Source organism: Meriones unguiculatus, chromosome 2, assembly GCF_030254825.1.
Source record: "Meriones unguiculatus strain TT.TT164.6M chromosome 2, Bangor_MerUng_6.1, whole genome shotgun sequence".
NCBI lineage: Eukaryota > Metazoa > Chordata > Mammalia > Rodentia > Muridae > Meriones > Meriones unguiculatus.
This window is the reverse complement of record NC_083350.1, coordinates 30,970,378-30,994,821: the sequence shown is the minus strand read 5'-3', so window position 1 is coordinate 30,994,821 and position 24,444 is coordinate 30,970,378. Positions and strand designations below refer to the sequence as shown.

Below are 24,444 nucleotides of genomic sequence, written 5' to 3'. Positions count from 1 at the left end.
TGAGATATATTTTCATGTGGAAGTAAACTTTATGCTTTAATATTAAAGTTTTAAAGAATTGGGAGGCCCAGGCAATCCCTCACACACTATTGTCCATGCACCTATTTATTCTCACACCAAATTTTAAACTCTGAATTTATTAATGTCACAAGAAGAGGTTTCCATGCATACCTAGTAAGAATACTGTAATTTTACCATATTTTTTTTTCATTATTTTCTTCAGAAGTAGCAACAGAACTCTATTTCCAAATTTTATAGCTATTTCTTAGGTAATTTTGAAATTTGAACAAAAGTTAGAAATGCTAGCAGTACCATGATGGTCCATATTGCCTTTTAAAAATGATTTTGGATTTATTTTATTCTTAATATGTAATTCTGAAATTGGTTTGAGAAAACAAATATGTATATAAGCATACTAATTTAACAAAATGTGTGTTTCTCTAAAGCGTTGAAGTATACTTATATACTATGTAGCCTAGCAAAATAAAATTTATTTTTAATTTAACTAATGGCATAATTGATTATATTCCAACTTTTAAAATAATTTGTTGTCACTTATACATTTCTGCTTTGGTCTGACCCTGTGGTACTGCTAGACCTCATGTCGCTTCATTCCATCTGTACTCAGGAAGCAGAGGGACTGCCCTTTTCTTCCTGGTATTCAGGAGTCGGGCCAGTAGAGAGCTCTGCACCAGTGGTTATATAAGTAGTTCAAAGCACCTCAAGATGTCAGTGCAACCACACAGACACAGTGGAGAATCCTGGTGCTCAGGAGACAGAAGCAGGAATTGCCCTTTAAAGTGTATACAGCCTGGGCTAGGCAGTGACTCCAAACAAAGAACCCAGACACCAGCCATGAAAGTATGGCTGCTTACAAGCTGATTAGAATCACAAGGCTCTTTTCTCTTTCCAGTCCTGTAAGAGCTCACAGGTACATTTAGCCAACATGGTTGAAAGATGGAGGAAAAAAATAACAAAGTGTTCTGTAATCAATCCAATCACAAAAATATTTATACAGGGTGTTTCCAGCATTTCTGGAAACACACTTTTTTTTTTTTTATAGGTTTAGTTTAATTATTTAAATTTTGGTGTCCCCAAAGCTTCTCTTACTTCCATCAGAGTAAGGCTATATGTAAACACAGTGTATTCTGTCATGAATGTGTACCTAGACAGGATTGTGATTTCTTTACGAATGGATGTATAATTTTAAGAGGAAGCAGATAGGAGTTACTCACATTGTTCTTTGTGCTTCAGGTTCTTGTGTTGTTCGGGATGCCACTGGGAATGTTAATGATACCATTACGACAGAGCTAACAAACTGTACTTCTGCAGCCTGCAAATTAAACTTTGATTTTTCCTATTGTGAAAGCAATCCTTGCTCCTATGGACTTATGAACAACTTTCAGGTATGCACTGAGTTTATGGCACATAGATGTTTTGTATTCATCTCGGGATCATACCCCTGTGAACTCTATGAATTCAGAACATAGCTGTACATTAGAAGGGAAGACGGTTGTTACTTCCTGCCCCTCCTACTAAACTGTATTACCACTAACTAGGCAAATGGAAAACCACGAAAGAGTAAATAAACTATTCATGAATAAAACAAAGCCCTTAAGAGTTACGCTTTTCTAGTAGTGTCCATAGCATGCACACATGCGGCTACTGGTATACTTCAGAAAGGAAAATGTGGAAATTTTGTATGTAAAACATAATTAATAAAGTAGTGGGAATCTGAATATTTTTGGAACTTAATATTTATAATTGTAAATATTTCATAATACAACTTTTTGAATAAAAATTTTAATGGCATTTTATTTTTCAGTGTATAGTTTCGAGCAATTTATTTGTGTTAATTGTAAGTGCTGGAGTCAATTATGTCATACAAGTTTGTGTTTTCTACTCACAAGATTAGGCAAAATTATAGCAATGAAAATATTCATGCTAAGCTAATGATTCATGCCAGTTCTGACATTGATATCATGAATAAAAGATACAAACATTGGCCTCTCTCCAGTACTGAGAACGCTAGTCAGATTTTTATGTTTCCTAGAAATAAAAAGCTATGTTCTTTATGATCTTGTATGGACTCATTTGAGTAAAGCTCTATTTTAATTTAAGTAAAACTTTTTTGTTTTTTGAGACAGTTTCTCTGTGTAGCCTTGGTCATCATGGACTTGCTTTGTAGATCAGGCTGGCTTTGAGCTCACAGAGATCTGCCTACTTCTGTCTTCTGAGTGCTGGGATCACAGGCATAAGTAAAATTTACAATGCCATGGGAAAAAATGCAAAATGCTCATGATGGAGGAAATCTGTGTTATTTAGAGAGTGAGAATAGTTGGTACAATATGTACGTAAACATTGTAAGTTACATGCTGCCGTAGTGTTCTGTTGCTTTGAAGAGACACTATGACCAAGAATGCTCGTAAAGGAAAACATTTAACTGGGGGCTTGCTTACAGCTTCAGATTCTTAGTTCCTCGTCATTGCGGTGCAGAGCATGGTGGTCCTCAGATACAGGCAGACAGGCAAACAGACACTATGCCTGGCCTGGGCTTTTGAAACCTCAAAGCCCAACCTCAGCAGCACACCTCTTCCATCAAGGACACACCTTCTAATCCTTCCAAATAGTTCATCAACTGGGGACTAAGCATGCACATTTATGAACCTGTGGGGGCCATTTTCATTCAGACCACCACAGATACCTATTGTAAAGTCCAGACAAGACTCACTTTATAATGCTCTTTTTCATAGAAATGACTTCATGCTTAAAGGAGTAGAGATCCCATGCTGGTTACAAATTTTGGGATATCATGCTGTCTTTAAATTTAGAATTATATATGTTTTCTCTTGTTATATTTATTTTGCTATCCTGTGACACCTTTGACTTATGCATTGCATGATGAACCAAGTGGGAGCTGCCTTTTGTTTATAGCTGATCTCTCACACAGCCTCTGTTTTATCCTGAGGTTGGTCACTGTTTATGCTGGTGTGTGTCTGTCCTCTTGTTATATGTTGTGGACAGCAGTGGCGTCACCACTATTTTATTCGGTGTCACTATGTTCTTTCTACTCCTGCTTCACATTAAAGTGATGAGGTTTGGAAAAATATTAAACTGGAAAGCCAGAAATCTAGTTGGCTTTTCATGTAGTATTTCCTGATACTAAACATAGGGCATTGATGTGATTTGTGCAGAGGACAGTGCAGCCAGAGAGTCGAGCCTGAGGTTTCCCTGCGTGAGTCTGGAGGAGTACACACATGCATGTGTATTCTCAGAAAGTGTTTAAACACAACACAGACGGGGGAACACAATGTAATGAACTTAATGTACATACTACCTAACTTCATTTGGCTAATTGTGTTTTCATTATAACCTTTCATAGCCAAGATTATTTAGAAGTAAAATAGAATTCTACCATAACCTTTTGTCTTTACGTATTTTTACATTTAACTGTTATGTGCTTTAAAAAAAAACTTCATGTCCACAGTACACTATCAACCCCGTAAAGATAAACTATCATAATGTAGTACACCTTGGCAAGAGCTTGAACCCCAGTCTGACTTACTGTCTGAGGCTGAGAGGAATGGGTTACAGAATGGAGAAGTGTGGTCAGTGCATTGCAGAGAATGGCAGAAAAAAAAAAAAAAAAAAAAAAAAAAACAACTAATTGGTTGAAAAACTATGTCAACCAAATATGGCAATCATTTTTGAGAGCTGGTTTGCAAAAAAACCCCAAAACCTTTTTTAAAATGACCAAGAAAATGAGGGCAACTGAGGCAGTTTGATTGCTGACTAGATATGTGATACTCTGAAGGAATGGCCAGATCATTAAGCTGGGCCAATGGCTTTAGCTATAGTTTTCGAAACTCTTACCTGTTTGGAAAAAAAAAAAAAAGTTTTACCTGTTAAGAGATACCTATCAAACCTTTGAACCTTTATGCATTAAAAATCTACGATTTGCTTTACAGAAGCTTTTCAGTTTCATGAGATCCCATTTATTGATTGTTGACCTTAGAGCCTGTGCTGTTGGTGTTCTTTTCAGGAAGTTGTCTCCTGTGCCAATGAGTTCAAGACTTTTCTGCATGGGTTGAGTGTGTCTGGTTTTATGTTGAGGTCTTTGATCCACTTGGACTTTAGTTTGATGCAGGGTGATAAGTATGGATCTATTTGCATTTTTCTACATGTAGACATCCAATTAGACCAGCACCATTTGTTGAAGAGGCTATCTTTTTTCCATTGAATGGTTTTGGCATCTTTGTCAAAAATCAGGTGTCCATAAGTGTGTGGGTTTATTTCTGGGTCTTCTATTTGATTCCATTGATCCACCATTCTGTTTCTATGCCAGTACCAGGGAGTTTTTAAAACTGTTGCTCTCTAGTACAGCTTGAAATCAGAGATGGAGATACCTCCAGAAGATATTTTATTGTAGAGGATTGTTTTAGCAATTCTGGGTTTCTTGTTATTCCATATAAAGTTGAGAATTTTTCTTTCAATGTCTGTAAAGCAAAGGACACTGTCATCCAAACAAAACGGCAGCCTACAGATTGGGAAAGGATCGTCATCAACCCTATATCTGACAGAGAGCTAATATCCAAAATATATAAAGAACTCAAGAAGTTAAACAGCAACAAATCAATTAATCCAATAAAAACATGGGGTACAGAGCTAAACAGAGAATTCTCAATAGAGGAATGTTGAATGGCAGAGAAACACTTAAAGAAATGCTCAACATCCTCAGTCATCAAGGAAATGCAAATTAAAACGACCTTGAGATTTCACCTAACAACCATCAGAATGGCTAAGATCAAAACTCATGTGACAATACATGCTGGAGAGGATGTGGAGAAAGGGGAACCCTACTCCACTTCTGGTGGGAATGTAAACTTGTACAACCACTTTGGAAATCAATCTGGTGCTTTCTCAGACAATTAGGAATAGCGCCCCCTCAATATCCAGCTATATCATTCTTAGGCATATATCCAAAAGAGACTGAAGTAAACAGCAAGGACATTTGCTCAACCATGTTTGTAGCAGCCTTATTTGTAATAGCCAGAATCTGGAAACAACCCAGATGGCCCTCAACTGAGGAATGGATACAGAAATTGTGCTACATCTACACAATGGAATATTACTCAGCAATAAAAAAAAAAAAAAAAAAAAGGAAATCATGAAATTTGCAAGCAGATGGTGGGAACTGGAAAAGATCATCCTGAGTGAGGTATCCTAGAAGCAGAAAGACACACAGGACATATACTCACTCATAAGTAGATATTAGATATATAATATAGGATAAACCTACTAAAATCGGTACACCTAAAGAAACTAATCAAGAAGGAGGACTCTGGCTAAGATGCTCAATCCCCATTCAGAAAGGCAAAGAGGATAGACATCAGAACAGGGAGAAAACAGGGAACAGGACAGGAGCCTACCACAGAGGGCCTCTGAAAGGCTCTACCCTGCAGGGTATCAAAGCACCTGTTGAGACTTACAGCCAAACTTTGGGCAGAGTTCAGGGAATCTTAGGAAAGAAGGGGGAGATAGTAAAACCTGGAGAGGACAGGAGCTCCACAAGGAGAGCAACAGAACCAAAAAATCTGGGCCCAGGGGTCTTTTCTGAGACTGATATTCCAACCAAGGACCATGCATGGAGATAACCTAGAACCCTGCACAGATGTAGCCCATGGCAGTTCAGTGTCTAAGTGGGTTCCATAACAATGGGAACAGGGACTGTCTCTGACATGAACTGAAAGGCCTGCTCTTTGATCACCTACCCCTGAGAGAGGAGCAGCATTACCAGGCCACAGAGGAAGACAGTATAGTCACTCCTGAAGAGATCTGAAGACTGGGACTAGGGGGAGGGAGAGGAAGACCTCCCCTGTCAGTAGACTTGGGATGGAACATGAGGGGAGAAGGAGGGTGGGGTCTACAGGGGGGATACAAAGTGAATAAACTGTAATTAATAAAAAAAAAGTTTAAAATATAGGATTTGTTGCAAAAATGATGCAGGATTGGCCCAAGGTATCTGGTTGAAACCTAGTGATGGGTAGTTGATGGTTCATTGTCCTCTTTTTCTTTTATCCTGCAATCTGCATTTGAAAATTTATAAGAGAAAAGAATATTTTAGTGGTAAATCTGTTTTAACAATTTGTAATTTACTTCTCATTGCTATTATTTACCAAATCATTAACAGATGATTTTACTGTTCATTTTCATTATTGGGACATAAAATTGTGACTACTTAATACTCTGTTCTTTTTCAAATCACTTTTATGACGTATTTTCCAATTCCGTTTTCCTTAAGGTGATGAGCATGGTGTCAGGATTTGCGCCGTTAATCTCTGCAGGTATCTTTTCAGCCACACTTTCATCAGCATTAGCGTCTCTTGTGAGTGCTCCCAAAATATTTCAGGTAAGTATTTTCATATTAAAATTTTTATTGAAGGGAATATTAACATAGTATTTTAAATTTTGGATTGTTGCTATGTTCAGATAGGTTACCTTTATCAACCTCATTTGTTTGATATGTTTGCGTATACATATATCAAAATTGGTATAAATTTTATATATATAAATGCTATGTAGATCTGTACAGACATTTAGCATTTTCCCACTGTCAAGGTACATGCTTTGAAATGGCTTTTTAGAAAGGATGAGTTATGCGTCTGGAGAGATGCCTCAGCAGTACAGGCATGTAGGGGATCTCAATTTAGTTTCCAGTATACTGGTGGCTCATGCCTACCTATGACTCCAGACAGATATACATAATTGAAGATGAGAAAACAAGCGTGTAGAGGTGAAAAGGGTGGGTTTTGCTTCTTGACATACTTAGCATAAAAGTACAGGATTCTTGTCAGTAATAGGAGTGCAGTATAAGACTCCAAAGCAAAAGTAGTAAATAATTGTTTCAGTTAGCATGATGCCAACTTAAATATTTTATGTGGCTCATATTAATTATAGTGGGTGCAGTGATAGCTAGAATGAAATCTGCTTCCTGCAGTGATCATTAAGCAGCTAATACTGATTTATTTAATACTTACTAAATCATTTTTAATTGCTGCGTGACATAAATGTTGATTTTCTACCAGTGTTCTTAATATTGTATTTATAGCCAGCAAGTACAGTAGTGGTGTTGGTTATAATTTTTAAGGTAGTAGCTATTAAGATTTGATAAAAAGTGGTTAAACTTTATATTATAATTTTTAATCTACTTTTAAGTTTCAGATTTGGACTTGGTTTTCTTAAAGCTGTAGGCACACTATCATATTTGCCAACTTCCAGTTTTCATTTTATTTTATTCATTGTATTTTATTTGAATGTGTGCTTCTCTGGTCTTCATAAGTAGAGTTTTAACTTGGGTTGGGGGAAAGACAAAATCTTAAGCAGTGTTATAAACCAACTAGCCTTCTGCTATTTGAACTATTTGCATGTCTTTATAATCTGTAGATAAAGCACTATGAGACAGCAAACAAAAAGTATCAGAAATGAGAGACTTAGCTTGCATTCATGTTTAACTTACTTTAACTGTTAGAAAATTTGTATATCTTAATTTTTCTGTATTTCATTTTAATGTTTGTATTTTTTGTTTTTTTTTTGGGTTAGGCTCTATGTAAGGACAATATCTACCCAGCTTTCCAGATGTTTGCTAAAGGTTATGGGAAAAATAATGAACCTCTTCGTGGTTACATCTTAACATTCTTAATTGCACTTGGATTCATCCTAATTGGTTAGTTCTATGAATGGTATATCATGTAGGTTTTGCTATATTTATAGCATTAGCTATAATCATGAATATTATGTTATTAACAAAATAAGCCTTGCTTTAGTGCACAAAATTACTTTGTAATAAAAAAAATACTGCAAAAATAGTGCCTGATATTATTTATTAAAATTATTGCCATTATGTAAAATTAGGGACAGAAGAAAATATACTCGTTTTCTTTTTTTCTTTCTTTCTTTCTTTCTTTTTTAAGATTCATGTAGCCCAGGCTGGCTTCTTGTTATTCACTATTGTAGCCAAAGATAATCTTAAATTCCTGATGGTCCTGCCTCTGTTCCCAAGGACTAGGATTATAGGCATATATAATATCCTTTTCCTAAAATATTCATGATGATAATATAAGGAAAATGATATTAGTGTACCCCTAGTTTACTAGACAGAGGTAATACCTCTGTCTGATGTATGTAAAGCTATGGATCTTTCACTGTTACTGATAATATTAGACTTTCTATATCTTGTGTCGTTGTTAAATTACTTGAATGTGAAAATCCGATTATGCCTTCAATTGTGATAACAAGATGGAAGTATCAATGTGTGGTAGATTTAGGAGTGTTTATGATGCTATTTAAAAATTAGAACTATTTCAATTTGAAGTTTTAAATACCATTAAATCTATTTCTTGTTTTTTCTTTTTGCAGCTGAATTGAATGTTATCGCTCCAATTATCTCTAATTTCTTCCTTGCATCTTATGCATTAATCAATTTTTCAGTATTCCATGCATCACTTGCAAAATCTCCAGGTAATTTTACATTTCAAAAGTTTGTATGTATTAATAGCTTTGATTTCAGAAGAAACAAAATTTTTACTGTTCTAAAATTTAATGTATCTGAATTTAGTTTATTAAAGTTGTCTAATTTTATAGTTAAGTCAAATTCAGTGTTCAAAGATCTCTATCATGAAGTACACTGATAATCTATTTCTTTCAGAACATTAAAAATAGCATTGTCATATAAAGAACTATTTCCTATTTTAAAAATGTCTTTCCTATTTGCTTACCTGAGTCAATTCTCATAATACTGTTACTATTTAATAACTTTCAAAACTGTTCCCTTTCAGTGTTGAGAACTGAGCCTGGTGCTTCATGCATGATAAATACACACTTTACCACTGAGCCTGTGTCCCAGCCCCCAACATGTTCTTTACACAATGAGTTCTGTGGAACTCTAACATAAGGGGGCTCTATCAACTGAAAGAGTACCATGGGGCCTTTGTTATAAACAGGCAAGGGCTGGAAATCAGGAAAAGAATGGAAATACAGAAGGATTTGAGTTTGTTAGAACAGGCCAGATAGTGTGGTGTTTTCTAACAGAAAAGGAAGAGTGAACACGCATGTTTTAGCCTCAGTTTTACTTTCAAAATAAAATTTTATTGAAGTAGTTAATATCATTGGCTGTTAGTGGCAAGTTTAAAACGTTGTAACATTTACGAGTAGTATTATGTTCATAAACACTAAATGGAAATTTATGAATTTCTTGAGTTCACACCTAGATTTGTTGCATGGGTAGATTGCTTGAAATGTTTCGTGTATCCATTGGAACATGGATGTGTTTCACGCTGAAGATCGGAGAGTAAAGCCACCCTTCTTAGGAGTCCATGCAAAACCTTCCCTTTGTATATGCCACTTCTCTATATTGCACTATCGTGGGTTGATTGAAATTTCTAAAAGATTATATTGCCTAAAAGTCTGAGAAGATGCAGTGATAGAGTACTGTCTGCAGTCATTGAGAACTATCAAAGCCATTGTGATGAATAATAGTCATTGACCTCACTGTTAGGTGTTACCCTTGCACTTACTACATAAAGTCGTCTGACTATGGCAACCATAAGGATATCTGTTTTACGTGTGCCCAGTGACGGTTTCTGTCTGTCTTGTTAGGATGGCGCCCTGCATTCAAATACTACAACATGTGGATATCCCTTCTTGGAGCAGTTCTTTGCTGCATAGTGATGTTTGTCATCAACTGGTGGGCCGCATTGCTGACCTATGTCATAGTTCTTGGACTGTACATTTATGTCACTTATAAAAAGCCAGGTCAGTGGACTTTGTTATTTAGTATTTCAAGCTCGAAAACATTGGCAAATTTCTGTTACTTTTTTATTCAAGCAACTTTCATATATTTGAAAAGGTGCCACATGTAAAACTTACAATACCTTCTTTCCAGATATTTTTTTTTTGTTTTTGAAGTTCACTTAGTTTCAATGAACTACTTTGAAATGTTTAATTCTTATAGAATTTCATTCTCATCCAGTAATTAAATATGACTAACCTTATTTTAAGAAAACTAATATGACATTCTATTGCACTTAATATGTTTAAAAATTGCTCAAAAATCTGAAGGTTTCAGATTTTTCAATACTACAGTAGCTGCTAGCCAAATATGCATGTATGCGTGTGTGTGTGTGTGTGTGTGTGTGTGTGTGTGTTGCTTCTTGTTGTTTTAGAACTGCTCTGTGGCAGTTCTAAGCACTGGGAAGGTGTAACTTTCCCAAAATTAGTAAATGTAACTGTTCTTAACTGAGAAATAATTAGTGATTACCATCTTTTACATTGGTGATGTTTAGGTTGATCTACATGTAAGGTGATGAGGGGAGAGATTATTAAAGAGTGGTTCAGTATACAGAAAAAGATCAGGCAAAAAAGTTAGGAAAGTTTGGTCTACTGGGATAAACCAGAAGATGAGTAGTTAAAATACAGTGGTTTCAAACACTGATGAAACATTTTTAATCTGGATAAGAAATGATGAGCTTTGGATTCAGATGGTGGCTCTAGAAAGGAATGGATAAAGGAGCTATATTTTTAACTTTTAGGAGCAATTACTCTTCTAAAATAACTATTAAGCATATTTTAATGTGTTTAAAATCATTCAAGGCCCAACTTTTTTATTTAACAGGAAAGGATGTTTGCATGTTTAAATAGGTTGAACATAGTTACTGAATTTATAATCTGCCCCTTTCCTTTCAGGTCAGCTACATAAAAAATAATCTTAAAATGTATTATTAAGTGATTGTTTTGTTATGTGAACATGTCTGTAGTGACATCATCACGCAGCAACAGACATGATGATAACTTTCATCCTCTTCTATATGCTGGAGCCCATGTGAATTTATAGAATAGTAGTTTGTTTTACAGTTGACGTATAAACATGAAACTCCTGCTCAATTTGCTGTTAGTCATTTGGTTTGAATTGGTTGCCATTGGTACTACACTGCACACACCTGTTTTCCCACAGATGTGAACTGGGGGTCCTCCACACAAGCCCTGACTTACCTGAGTGCACTGCAGCATTCAATTCGTCTTTCTGGTGTGGAAGACCATGTGAAAAACTTCAGGTAGGTGACAGGGTACCATTGTCTGGTGGCCAGTCAGTCAGTCTTAAACCTCTCATTCTTCCGTAGCGCTTCATATGGAAGAGTACAAAATATTCTGTTCTGTTTGGCAGTTAATTATTCAAAGTCAGCCGAATCATACAAAAAACTTACCTTCTTTTGGAAAAGGTTATGAAAGTTTTGGAACTGTTACTTAAAGATTTTATTTAAATATTTTTTTCTCTTTGTAACCATTCATGTTGTATACCTACTTACAAATTTCTTTTCAACTTTTTATGTGTATGGATGTTTTGCCCACATGTATGTCTGTGCACCACTGGCATGCTGGTGCCTGCAGATGCCAGAGGGCAATAGATCCCCTAGAGGAGGAGGGTATTAGAGCCCCTAGAACTGGAGTTACCAACAGTTGTGAACTGTTAGGTGAGGATTGGGAACTGACCCCATAAGAGGTTTACTTTCTTTTTTCCCCCATTTGCTTGAGGCAGGGTTTTACTATGTAGCTCTGAGTGGCTTGAACTTTCTTTGTGTAGACCACCAGGCTAACCTTGAACTCACAGAGATCTGCCTGTCTCTGCCATCTGAGTGCTGGGATTAAAGGCAAGTACAACCATGCCTGGCTAAGATAGGCCTGTTTTGATACACCCATTATTTACATTTTATTAAGACTGAATATTTAGTCATTCACATTTCTCAACAACTGGCTAGAAACCACTTGCAGTGATCAGACTGTGCTTTTGGCTAAGGAGAACTTGCACTGTACTTTCCTTAGCAAATGACTTTGTATATTTATCACTAGTCTGTTCTTAGTCTCCAGTGAAACTTGTGCAATATATTGCTAATAATGAGTTAGATCCAGTTGCTGAAGCACTGTTGATGCTTTTCTTCATTCAAAAATATTATTTTTTAATTAAATTTTTACTTTTTTGTATTATATACAGTTTCTTTACTTTGTATCCCAGCTGTAGCCCCTTCCTCATTCCCTTATTCATGTATATAAAGTCTAAGAAATTTTAGCTTATTTATATATTTATAAAATATTTCTTAAATTGATAAAATGTTTAGCTGTGAACAGGTGACTTTTTTTGGTCATGAATTACCATATTTCGTTGGCTTCTACAGTACACAGAAACTTGTTCCAGAAAACAGCTTTGAAGAGGAGATACATTTCAGGATAGAATTGCTCTTCTCATAAGGAGAATTTGTGTGTATTCCTTGGGTTGCTCTCTTTTCTCTAGAATGAAAAGTTCCCAGAGACCAAGGCTTTGCACGTGAGAGAGGAGGAAAACAATAACAACAAAAAGGAAAAAAAAAAAAAAAGGAAGGAGTGCCCTGAGCCCTGGTGGAAAATCATTACTGTCAGCATCTGGGGTAGTTGATGTCACGTATGACAGGAAAACAGAAATTATTCTCCTGTGACTTGTGTAACAGAAGATGTGAAAAAAAGTCACAATTAATTTTAAACCAGCAAAAGCTTGCTTGCATTTATTACTGAATCTTTTGAAGTTTCTTTCTTTCTTTTTATTTATTTATTTTTTAAATCCCAGGGTTTTTTGTTGTTGTTGTTTTATTTTTGTTGTTTATATAACCCAGCTATCCCATAACTCAACTCCTGCCTCTGGCCCTCCCAAGTCCTGAAATTATAGGCACATGTGTTTCAATTTTCATCGAAATTATAGTAAACATAGCACAAAGAGGAGAGTTTGTAAAATTTTGCAATGAAAACCAATACTTGACTTATCCTCCATGTTCCTTTTCTTGTTGTATAGGCACTAGTTTCAGCGGTTAGCTGCTTCCTTGTCTGCTGGTTTTGTATTAATTTATAATGTGTATTTATCTTGTGTGAATTCTGATTTTTGTTTAGTCCTTATCTTCTGTCTTTCTGACCATAGCACATGGGTGTATTCCTCCTGTACTTCCAATACATTTATGGTGTTACATTGGTTAATTTATATTAACATTTATGTTTTTATGACTTTAAACAAGGTGGACACAGTGTAAATTCTTTTTTCTTTTTTTGGCTTTTTTGTTGTCTTATTAAAACTCGTAATTCTTTTAAATTTTTTTGTATTTATGTCAGTATTCATCAAAGTCGCCAAAAATTAGAGTTACCCTGAAGTTTCTTTCTCATTGTTTGTTTTTTCTTAGTTTGGGTTCTTGCATCTAAAGTGCAATATTTATTATGTTCCTTGACAACGAAGTTGTGCATTGGTGGGGAGGCCTTCCCATTCCAGTCCTTAATGTAGATTAATTAATACAGCTTTGCTCATTCTTTGGGGAATTTAAGTCATCTTAAAGGCTTTCTTTTTGATCTGATTAGATTTCTCAGAAATGAATATTTTAAGCTTTTTGTGTGTCCTTGTTACCAGAGTTCTGAGAGCCAGGCAGCGAGGGAGGTGGAGGTTTCATAAACAACTTACTAAGTCACCCCTGCCCTTAGCTGGTCTCAGTGTCTCCTAGACCACAGAGACCTCTTTAACTAGTAGCCAAGTCGGTTTGAGGAGAGCAGGCAGTTGTCCCTCAATGTGATGGCAATGACTAGACTCCTCTTACTTGCTTCTGTGTGCTGCACATGAGACCAGTGTTCTTGAGTTTGGGTTCTTTAACATGGCTTCACTGCTGTCTGCAGAGCTACTTGGAGATGCCTGGTTACTAACTTCATGTTGCTGTGTTTGAGGTTTGGAATCAGTAACTTCACAGCATTCCTGTTCTCATTTAGTGTTTTCATGATGATCAGCTCCTTCACTATTCTGCTTGCTTTCCAGCTTTCCAGCTTTCCATGCTTTACTCTCATGCTTTTTTCCACATGGCCTTTGTAATTTTATAATTTCAGCAGAATTATATTGTTTAGAGGAGACTCTAAATTACTCTAACAAGAGGCTTTTAAAAGTGCAGTAATTGAACAAGGAAGGCATAGGTAGATGTCCAGTAATGGATGGTTCGTGGCAGGTAGACAGATTTGGTCATTTGGCACCTCTAATCCTTATGTATTGGCATTCTGCTGTTCCCTAAAAGATGTTTTGTCTTTATGATCAAAGTAATCACTACATCCATGATCTAGCTTGTAAGAAAGAAAGTATAGGGATCAACTGTCTTTTAAGTAGTGTGGCTGGGAAAAGGAACACCTTATGGGTTGTTATGGGTTCTAAGTTACACATAGTCACTTTATTCTTGGAAGGTGGAGGGGGCATTCCATAGCTGGAGAATGTGGCACCTGCAGAAGCTGAAAAGTGAGACAGACTTAAGTAAGAAGAGGGCACTGAGCAGTCTGGGTCATGATGTTACATTGATTACTCCAAAGTAACTCTTAAGAGTTGATTTTTGAGCTACTTTACTAAAATTCTGAATACGTCAGTATTTTTTAAAGTCTTTGTTAATATTTTTCTTATTTTAGGGACTATTCTAAGTTAGAATTAAATTTTTTAAAGATTCATTTAGTTTTATTTTATGTATATGTGTGTTCCTGCCCACATGTATGTCTGTGAGTCAGAAGAGGGCATCAGACCCTCTGCAGTGAGTTCCAGGCTGTTCTAGTCACCATGTCGGTGCCGGAAACATTGCCTTGGTCTTCTGCAAGCGCAGAAAGTGCTGGTATCCACAGAGCATCTCTCCAGCCCTTACCTTAGGAGTTCTAGTTGGCTCTTTGCTTTTGTTCAGTTATAGATGTTGCTAATTTAAGGAACTCTGCCAGTCATTTTTGGTGGATAAAATAAACACTGGATATCATATGAACAAGATTGATTTCCCCTAGTTAGTGAAAATCAGTTTTTGTTTTGTTTTTTGTGTATGTTTTTTTTTTTTTTTTTTAAGTCATGGTTTTCCTCTGTGGTCTTAACTGTCTTGGAACTTACTATATAGACCAGGGGTTGGCCTTGAACTCACAGAGAGCTGCCTGCTTCTGTCTTTCTTATGCTGGGATGAAAGGCATTTACCACCATGCCCAACCAAAACACAGTAGTTTAAAACATCTAAATATTTTGTTAACTTCTCATGTTTATGGAGATAATTGAATGCAGTTTTGGCATTCATCATTATTAACTAGAATTAAAAGGTTTTAGTCCACTAGTAGAACCTGTAGTTCAGACTACTGTATTTGATTTTACTTACCCCACAGCCTTAAGAATAAAGTTAATAGATGGAGATCTGATCCATGAAGTACGTGTCATTATGCTGAGATAGAACTTACCTGTTTATATTATGGCTTAGTTGTGCTCAGTGGTTTTGCAGGATCTATGAAATGACTGGAACAGTTAAGACCTTTGAAGATAAAAATTGTTATGTTGTTTTTAAATGATGTGGTAATTACCCAAAAAACTCAGTGTGTAGAATTACCTGTTGTTGGAGAGGGGCATCTGGTATGATACTTTTACAAAGCTTTGTATTTTTTTGTTATTTATTTATTTTTATTTCTAGTTATCTCCTTAGCAAAATCATGCTGGTGCTATGCATTCTTTCAAATGTTTAGTTATATTTATGTCTGTACGCATGTGTCCTGTGTCCTGTGGGCCTTCACAGCCAGCTGCAGTTCCAAGCAGTTGTAGCCCCTGACTTGGCTGCTAAGAACTGAGCTTGTTTCCTTTGGAAAAGCAGTGATCACAGTTAACTACCAAGCCATCTCTCTAGCCCCATGTAGCCTGTATCTTCAAGATTATTTCTTAAAGTTCTTTGTAGTATTGTTCTTAGAGAAACTACATAAAAATTTGAAAGTGTTCTATTTTTTTTTTTTTTTTTTTAATTTTAAATTAGGCCACAGTGTCTTGTAATGACAGGCTCTCCAAACTCACGGCCTGCTTTATTGCATCTGGTTCATGACTTCACAAAGAATGTTGGCTTGATGATCTGTGGCCATGTGCATATGGTAAGTATCACTTTGTTTTAGAGTAAAACGTTTTCACTCATCAAATGGACTGCAATTCATAGAACTTTATAGACTGGAAATCATTAGACAAATCTGTAGGACTTTTATCTTTAAGATGTTTTCTTCAATGTACTTTTTCTTTAAACTGTCAAAAAGCAACATTTTTTTAAAAAGACGTAGATATTTTGAACTGTTGTGATTTTAACCAGGAGTAAGAAAAATATCTAAAATAGTAAATTTTTACCCAAAAGGGTAATGCCTTTTTTTTTCTTAAATTATTTTGGATATTGAAAACAGTTGTGAAATTATTCCTCACCTGTTCTGCATAAGAAACTAAGGTAGCTCTTTAGCTGGTTGTATTAAGATGAAGCTGAATATCACCTTTGCAACCATTGGCTGTTGGAAACTCAATGAAATGGACTGCAAACTTTGTACTTTCTGTGAGGAGCACATGGTCATAGAAGTAGTTGCTGATGCTCTGGCAGGGTTCATTGGACCAAATCTGGTGGGGACAACAGTTTCCCATGAAGCAGGTTGTCTTGGTCCTCAGCAGAGTGCACCTGCTATTGAGTAAGTGGCATTCCTGTTATAGACCAAGGAAGAGTTTTGAAGAGAGGAAGCACAAGACTGCTTGAGATATACCATAGATGCCAATCTGAGGGCTCTCAACTTGGAGACTATAAAGAGAGAGAGATTCCTAGATGATAGCTACTACACCTCAGTAACTAAGGTGTAGAATCCAAAAACTTATCAGTCTCTAAAGAAGATGATGTTCACTAATGTGTTGTCAGAGAACCCTTAAAGAATGCAGGAAGCCCAGGACCAAAGCACCCAAGGTCCGATATCGCGTTGCTCTATGAGCCTTGTAACACAAGTGCCCATGTGTTTCTCTGAAGAAACAACACACTGAGAAAATGAGAAGGCTGCAGAATATGCTAACCGTTTGGCCAAGAGAATAAAGAAAGCCAAGGAAACACGCCAGGAACAGATTGCCAAGAGATGTAGGCTGTCTTCACTGAGAACTTCTACTTCTAAATCTGAGTGCAGTTAAAAATAAGTCTTTAAGAGTAACAGATAAATGATAAGCCTTGGGGGGTGAAAAAGAAAAAAAAAGCTAGAATGTCAGTTTTGTTTCTTTCTCAGACTCTGCCCCCTTATTTAGGTGCCAGAAATGTGTGTTGTGCATTGTGTTGTAACTCCTGTGACAGTTGCTCTTAGTTGCAAGCCAAGGCCACAAGCATACACATGAATACGTGAGTGTGTGTGTGTGTGTGTGTGTAGGACTTGTTGTCAGCATTGACCCCAATTAGAGTTTTCCAGTTTGTCTCTACTTCATCCCTTGAAGGTGCCTTGAGTACAAAATGTTACAAAGAAGGCAATTTCCATACTTAGGAAAGATTGTATTTTCTTTTACACATTTATCTTTAAGAGAAATACTTTTAAATCCTTTCAAATTTTTGTTTTACATATTTTTGCTTAACAGATTTTATATGTTTCATGAAAGGATCAAAATGTCACTTTGAAGCAACCTTACTTGCTTTTAGCAGAAGCATATGCCTTTTGATTTTCAATGATATTCTCAAGTTCCTGTGATTTAATAACCCAGGAACTTAGACCAAATAGGAAACTTTCTGTAGAGAAATAGAAGGGTTTTATTTTGCTTTGTGTAATCTCTTTTCCATTTTCAGTAATTGCAAATTTCTCTCATTAATTTAGGATTGAAATATTTTGTTCTAAATCTTTTTACCTTCCTTTTCCAGGCACAGCAGTGCTCTCCCTTTCTGTATAATCTTAAGTATTAGGAAGAATTCATTCAAGGGAGAATGAAAGACTTATTGCACTTTTCCTATCACAACGCCTAAGCACATTCTTTCAAACCAATATTAAGGCGATGTCTTTCGTATATGGATTTGTGTAAAAAAAGATTGTCTTTCAAATGCAAATCTTGATAATGTTTTAATTTAAAGGGCCCTCGAAGACAAGCTATGAAAGAGATGTCCATTGACCAAACCAAATATCAGCGATGGCTAATTAAAAACAAAATGAAGGCTTTCTATGCTCCGGTTCATGCAGATGACTTAAGAGAAGGTGCCCAGTATTTGATGCAGGTAATGAGCCTTCCATGTGGCTGCATGTGATTAAAGCTTCTATGCTCTCTCATTCTTTCTTCATGGGAATATAAATGTATATCATTTTAAAAATATCTTTAAATCACTGATTTTTTTAAAAATTTAGAGTTCTACGGAAATTTTGTGCTGTAGGGTGACACAAAGGACCTATTTTAAAGTTACCTTGGCCTCTTAATCTTTTTGTTAGATATTTCTCACTTCCTCTTTACACTAGGGTTGTTTTTAAAATGTTGAGTCATAGCTATCTTTATTTGGCTTTTCAAAAACTCTTGTCCTTTGTATTTCTGTTTATTTGCTAGCTCTAAGTTTAGACTTCTCTTTCTACTTTATGTATTTTATAGGCATCACAGTAGGAAATTTGGATTCAGGCCTAGGTTTAAATGTTAGTGCTGTTGCTTTCTTATTATGGATTTTGGACCAAGCTATTTACATGATTTCTGAACTCTACGCTCACTGTCTTGAAGGTAATAGGGAGATATAAATTGAGACAGCATTTGCCAACCAATCTTAACCAACCAAACAAATATTAAAAGTAGAAACAGCTCTGACCATGGAACTGTCTATTAAAAGTGGGGTGAGCCTCCCAGCACTCTACTGAGCCCATCCTGTTGCACTTCTTAGAACTTTGTTCAGAATGATCCACAGTCTTTGTACTCACAGGAAGTGAATAGGGTTGCTAAGTAATTACCACACTCTTGTATGGAAACTGCCATAATTCAATGATGGCAGAAAATGGCTACTCACACAGAAAATATACTGTATGATACAAGTGGCTTTGAAAGGGTTGTGTGTAATAAGTGCTTACCTATGAAAAAGGATTGAAATAAGTCCTTACAAAGACTGCAAAAACCATTTTGAAGCAGTGTTTGATTTATGCCTTTATAATCTCAGGGCTTGGGACACTGAGGATTACCATTAGTAGAAGACCAGCATGGGATAGGTGATCAGAACAGGCCTTCCAAAAGAGAAAGAGAAAGAAGGCCAGATGTGGTTCCACACCTCTGTAGTCTCAGCACTTGGGAGGAGCATGTGACTTTGGCCAACTTGATCTAAATCGAAACAAATCCATCATTTTTAAGATGGATTAAAGGCCTAAAGATAAAATGCAAATTTTAAAATTTAGGAGAATATATAAAATACTGAGAGAATAATTTAAGTTAAACCCAGAAAATAAAACTGAAGACTATCAGTAATCTTTTAAAAGTTTAAAACTGAGATTTTAAAGGAAACATAAAAATGAAAAGAAGAGGACCCCTCAGACCAAGTGAACCTAAGAATCCTGACATGTGGCCAGTAAAAGAACAGTGCAGAGTATGGCCTGAGATACTGTAAGTCAGTCAGTGAGAGAGGGGGAAAAGAGGGAAAGAAACCAAAGCTAGATTACCGGAATGAAGTAAAAGCAATTCTCTGCCAATATTGACCAGGATCACTTCTGCCAGATTTTAAACTGTTGTAGTAATCCATGCCGATAATCACTATTGGACAAGATCTGATTGTTTAAAGGACTAGAGAACAAAACTAGGCTACATGCACACCTCTTCACATGTAAAGAAAACTCTATGAAGTTTAAGTTCCAGGTACAAGAAACCATCTTTGAATGTTTGGTTAGGGTTGTTTAAGCAACTCCCCAAACAATATCAATGGACCCTTCATTTTTCTCTCAGGGATTGAGGATAAGGGTTTAGTGCTGATGATACCATACGTTTAAGACTTGGATGGTTTGATCTGGTTCTGACCTGAAAGCCTGTTTTCCTGCAGTCTAGCTTCCATGATTCCAGAAGACACAATGTAACCTGCTAAGGGAGGAAAACAATTGAACAGTTCAACACAAATGCAACATCCGTGAAGCACAGCAGTTCACCAGCATGGCAAGGTGTAGGCAAGCGGGCAGGAAGTGGCACTCCCATGCTGGAGGCAACCAGCAGCTGTCTAACTACATAAAGTCCATCAGCAGGGAGGAGATGTGCCTGGCACTGGAAACCGAGCCAGCTTACCCGGGCTAGTGAGGCACTTGGCAGCATCATTTATAATAGCTAAGCACAATCATACTTAATTTCAACAAATATCAGATAATTAAAATGAAGACTGCTATCATTCTATAAAATTACTGCATACTGTTGAAAAGAACTGCACATATCCATGTGGGCAAATTTCAGTGTTAAAAAGAGCAACTCTTAAAAAGAATTTGATAAGAATGAAGGTGTAGTTTTTAAAAATTGCAAAGATTTTACCTGATGTGTTGCTAAATAATAGAAGTTCTAGTAAGCGTGAGAAGTGCACATGAAGGCACGTGCTGTGTGTCGTGTCTATTGTATTGTCTGGCCTATATGATTACTGCTTGGTGCTGTGCACCTTTTTGTAGTCAGTGATATTTTAGGACTTTAGGTTCTGTTCAACAGCCCTGCTCCACCATCACTTTGCACAAAACAACAAAACAAACAAACAAAAACAACTTCACGGTTAGTCTACCCAGCAGATAGTTTTGCTTTTAGAAAAAGGTGGAATATTCTTTATTGTTCATTTAAGGAAAGGGTCTTTTAAATGCAAAATCTTAGTCTCTTAGAGATATTTGTACAGGAGAACAAATTTAAGATGACTGTAAGCTTGCAGGGCAGCTCTATTTCCTGTTTCTTAATCATGCCAAATACTTAGGACAGTGGCCTATGGCCAGGCCTTTGATAAATATTTGAATTCATTTAATGTTTTGCAAAAATAAAATGATTTAGACCATAGACAAAATCAACTTGGAATGTGTCTCCAACATAAATGAGAGCTAAAACCATAAAACTTAAAGAAAACAGAGTTAAATCTTCCTGACTTTGGATCTGGCAGTGGACTCAGTTATGATATCAAAAGCATGAAGCTTAAAACAGAAATAAATTGGACATTTTCTGACTTAAGATATTTTCTGCAGAAGACATGGTAAAGAAAGTGAAGACAACTTAGTGATTGGGAAAATATTTCTATTGATTTGATAAAGGGTTTTTTCCTAGTTAATAACAGAGTAACTTAGCAATAGCCACTGTGATGAGACACCGTGACCAAGGTAACTTACAGAAGAAACCGTTTCTGGTGTGGGTTTAGTTCCAGAGGATGAGTCCATGACCATCTGACAGTGAGCATGACGGCAGGCAAGCAGGCATAGAGATGTAGCAGGAGCTGAGGACTTATATCCTAACCCACAAGCACAAGGCAGAGAGGGAGCTTCCTGGCCTGGTATGAGCTTCTGAAACCTTGAAGCCCTGTGACACCTCTCAACAAGGCCACACCTCCTAATCCTTCCCAGACAGTGCACCAACTGAGGACAAAGCATTTATATATGAACCTTTGGAGGCTATTTTCACTCAAACCACCACAGGTTTTGATACCTATAATATGTAAAGAAAAAAAAATAAAACAGAAAGAAATTTTTCTAAAAATAACAGAACTTGAAAATTGTTAGTTGGGTAAAGAAAAAAGTTATATGTATCTCTAGTACACATGTAAAAAGATGTTCAATAGCATTAGTTATAAAGGAATTGTAAATCAAAACCACAGCGAGATACTAGGTCAGTATACTAGGATAGCTATAATTTTAAAAATAGAAAGTGTTAGTGGGGTTTTAGAAAAAGTTGAACCTGTGTTTTACTGATTGTGAATATAAAATGCTATAGATACTATAAAAATTAAGTTGATTGTTCCTCAAAAGGTAAACTTAAAATGACTTGTGACTATCAGCCGTACTGCACTCCTTGACATTTACCCTGACTAAACTGAAGAGGAAGAGGTTTTTTGGTTTTTTTTTCAATATAGTAACTTGCTACTGCACCATCATGCAGTGTAGCCAAAAGGTACAAATTAGAAACAGTTGAAGTGCAAGCATCAAACAAATGGATAAGCAAAATGAGACGTGGATATGTACATGCAATATCATTATCTGCAGAAAGGAATAGAGTTGCACAGCCTGCTGAATGAAGTAAGCTGAACACCAGAGTTCTGGGATTTCATTCATGAAGTAAAGGGGCAAAAGGGAGAACATGAATGGCTATGAAGAGCAGTTACAGAGCAGCTGTAGAATTTCGGAATGGAGTGATGAAAACATTTTGGAAATAATGATATGTTACCTGGCAGTATGGTGGACATGAGAAGTACTGCTTAAAATATTAAACTTGTTAACTTTGTATCATAATTCACTTATGTGTGTAAATGTTTGCTTGTTCGTGTATGTGTGGACTTGTAGGTCTAGGCCAGAGATCAACCTCAGATGCCATTCTTGTGGATGTAATCCTTGCTCTTGTTAGGTTGTTTTGAAATGCTCTTTCACTCTTTACCTGAAACTTGTCAATTTGTGTGGCTTGGCTGGCCTGTGAGCCCCAGAGAAATGACTGTCTCTACCTCCCATCACTGTCTTCACATTTGTTCTAGGGTTGAACAAAGGTCATCATGCTTGACTGCAAGCATTTTCTGACCAAACTCTATCCTTAGCCCTTACCCCAATTTTAAAAACCTTCCCAAACCTAAGTATTATTGCAGGATATAATTTCTCGTAATTAGACAACAACAACAAAACAAAAACACTTCTAGAGGATATTTTGGGGGCTGATGGATAATTGTTTTTGTTTTATTAAATTTTTATTTTTTAATATTAGTTACAGTTTATTAACTTTGTATCCCAGCTGTATCCCACTCCCTCATTCCCTCCCAATCCCACCCTCCCTCCCTCATCTCCTCCCTGCCCCTTTCCAAGTCCACTGATAGGGGATGTCCTCCTCCCTTTCCATCTGACCCTAGCTTATCAGATATCTCCAGGACTGGCTGCAGATTCCTCCTCTGTGGCCTACCAAGGCTGCTCCTCCCTCGGGGTGGTGGGAATGTCAAAGAGCTCGCCATTGAGTTCATGTCAGAAATAGTCCCTGTTCCCCTTACTAGGATACACACTTGGATACTGAATTATTAATCATTTGAATTACAGCTCTTTAATTGTGTCTGTGTTGTGTGGCTTTTAAAGACAGGATCTTTCTTTCTGTTTCTGATACTGTGTAGCCCTTTACACTCACTACACATAGACAGTCTGGCTTCAGCCTCGTAGACAGGAATCCCGTCACTGCCTCCTGAGTGTTGGGATTACAGGCAGCTTTTGGTGAGATTGCAAAATGCTGAACTACTGTGGGAGGAAACCAAACAGCTTTCAGAAAGAACATTTGCATGATTAAAAGAAGTTACAGTTTCCTATTGATGGAATTCAGAACTCCAGACAGTGGAATTACGTCTAGTCATTAGTGGCTATTATTAAAATATATCATGGAGGTGGAAAAAATTAAATGTTTTATTTTGGTTAGTAAAAGTGTAAGTTTTTATGTCATCCTGATACAAAAATGAATTTAGAACTTTTTAAGTGTCTCTATGTAACATTATTTTTATTGTGTTTAGTATGAGTGATATGGGGTTAATTTCACATGTATAATTTATAGAAAAACTGTCAATATGAAAATAATTCATCTCTTAAAATGATTTTGTCAACTAATCTGTATTTGAAGTTGTATTTCTATATTTTAGGCTGCTGGACTTGGTCGTATGAAACCAAACACACTTGTCCTTGGATTTAAGAAAGACTGGTTACAAGCAGATATGAGGGATGTGGATATTTATATAAACTTATTTCAGTAAGTATATCCTAAATTGTTAAGTACTTGGCAAAAACTGCTAATTTTAAAGGCATTCACTAATTTTTGACATTGTTTTTTTTTTGTATAGTCCTTTCTTTTCTTAATTAATTTATTTTTTTTTTATAAATTATACTTTATTTACTTTGTGTCCTCATCTCCTCCCATATCCACCTCTCCCTCCCTCTTCTCCTCCCATGCCCCTCCCCAAGTCCACTGATGGGGGAGGTCCTCCTCCCCTTCCCTCTGACCCTAGTCTATCAGGTCTCATCAGGACTGGCTGCATTGTCTTCCTCTGTGGCCTGGTAAGGCTGCTCCACCATCAGGGGGAGGTAATCAAAGTGCCAGCCACTGAGTTCATGTCAGACACAGTCCCTGTTCCCCCTACTCCCTAGGGAACCTACGTGGAGACTGAACTGCCTTGGGCTACATCTGTGCAGGGGTTCTAGGTTATCTCCATGTATGGTCCTTGGTTGGAGTATCAGTCTCAGAAAAGACCCCTGTGCCCAGATTTTTTGGTTCTGTTGCTCTCCTTGTGGAGCTCCAGTCCCTTCCAGGTCTTTCTCTCTCCCCCTTCTTTCCTAAGATTCCCTGCACTCTGTCCAAAGTTTTGCTATGAGTCTCAGTATCTGCTTTGATACACTGCTGGGTAGTCTTTCAGAGGTCCACTGTGGTGGTAGGTTCCGGTCCTGTTCCCTGTTTTCTCCCTCTTC

At 36.7% G+C, this 24,444-nt stretch overlaps 1 protein-coding gene across 2 annotated transcripts in view; it reads left to right on the top strand.

The window, feature by feature from the left end:
- Slc12a2 (solute carrier family 12 member 2) overlaps positions 1-24,444 on the top strand; it is a 73,571-nt gene that overhangs the window by 25,742 nt on the left and 23,385 nt on the right. For both annotated transcript variants that reach the window (XM_021634120.2, XM_021634119.2), the window contains exons 10-18: positions 1,255-1,406; positions 6,302-6,409; positions 7,600-7,723; positions 8,416-8,517; positions 9,655-9,810; positions 11,009-11,108; positions 15,849-15,960; positions 17,928-18,068; positions 23,625-23,731. In XM_021634120.2, coding sequence (XP_021489795.1) covers positions 1,255-1,406; positions 6,302-6,409; positions 7,600-7,723; positions 8,416-8,517; positions 9,655-9,810; positions 11,009-11,108; positions 15,849-15,960; positions 17,928-18,068; positions 23,625-23,731 — 1,102 coding nt within the window. The remainder of the gene's footprint in view (positions 1-1,254; positions 1,407-6,301; positions 6,410-7,599; positions 7,724-8,415; positions 8,518-9,654; positions 9,811-11,008; positions 11,109-15,848; positions 15,961-17,927; positions 18,069-23,624; positions 23,732-24,444) is intronic.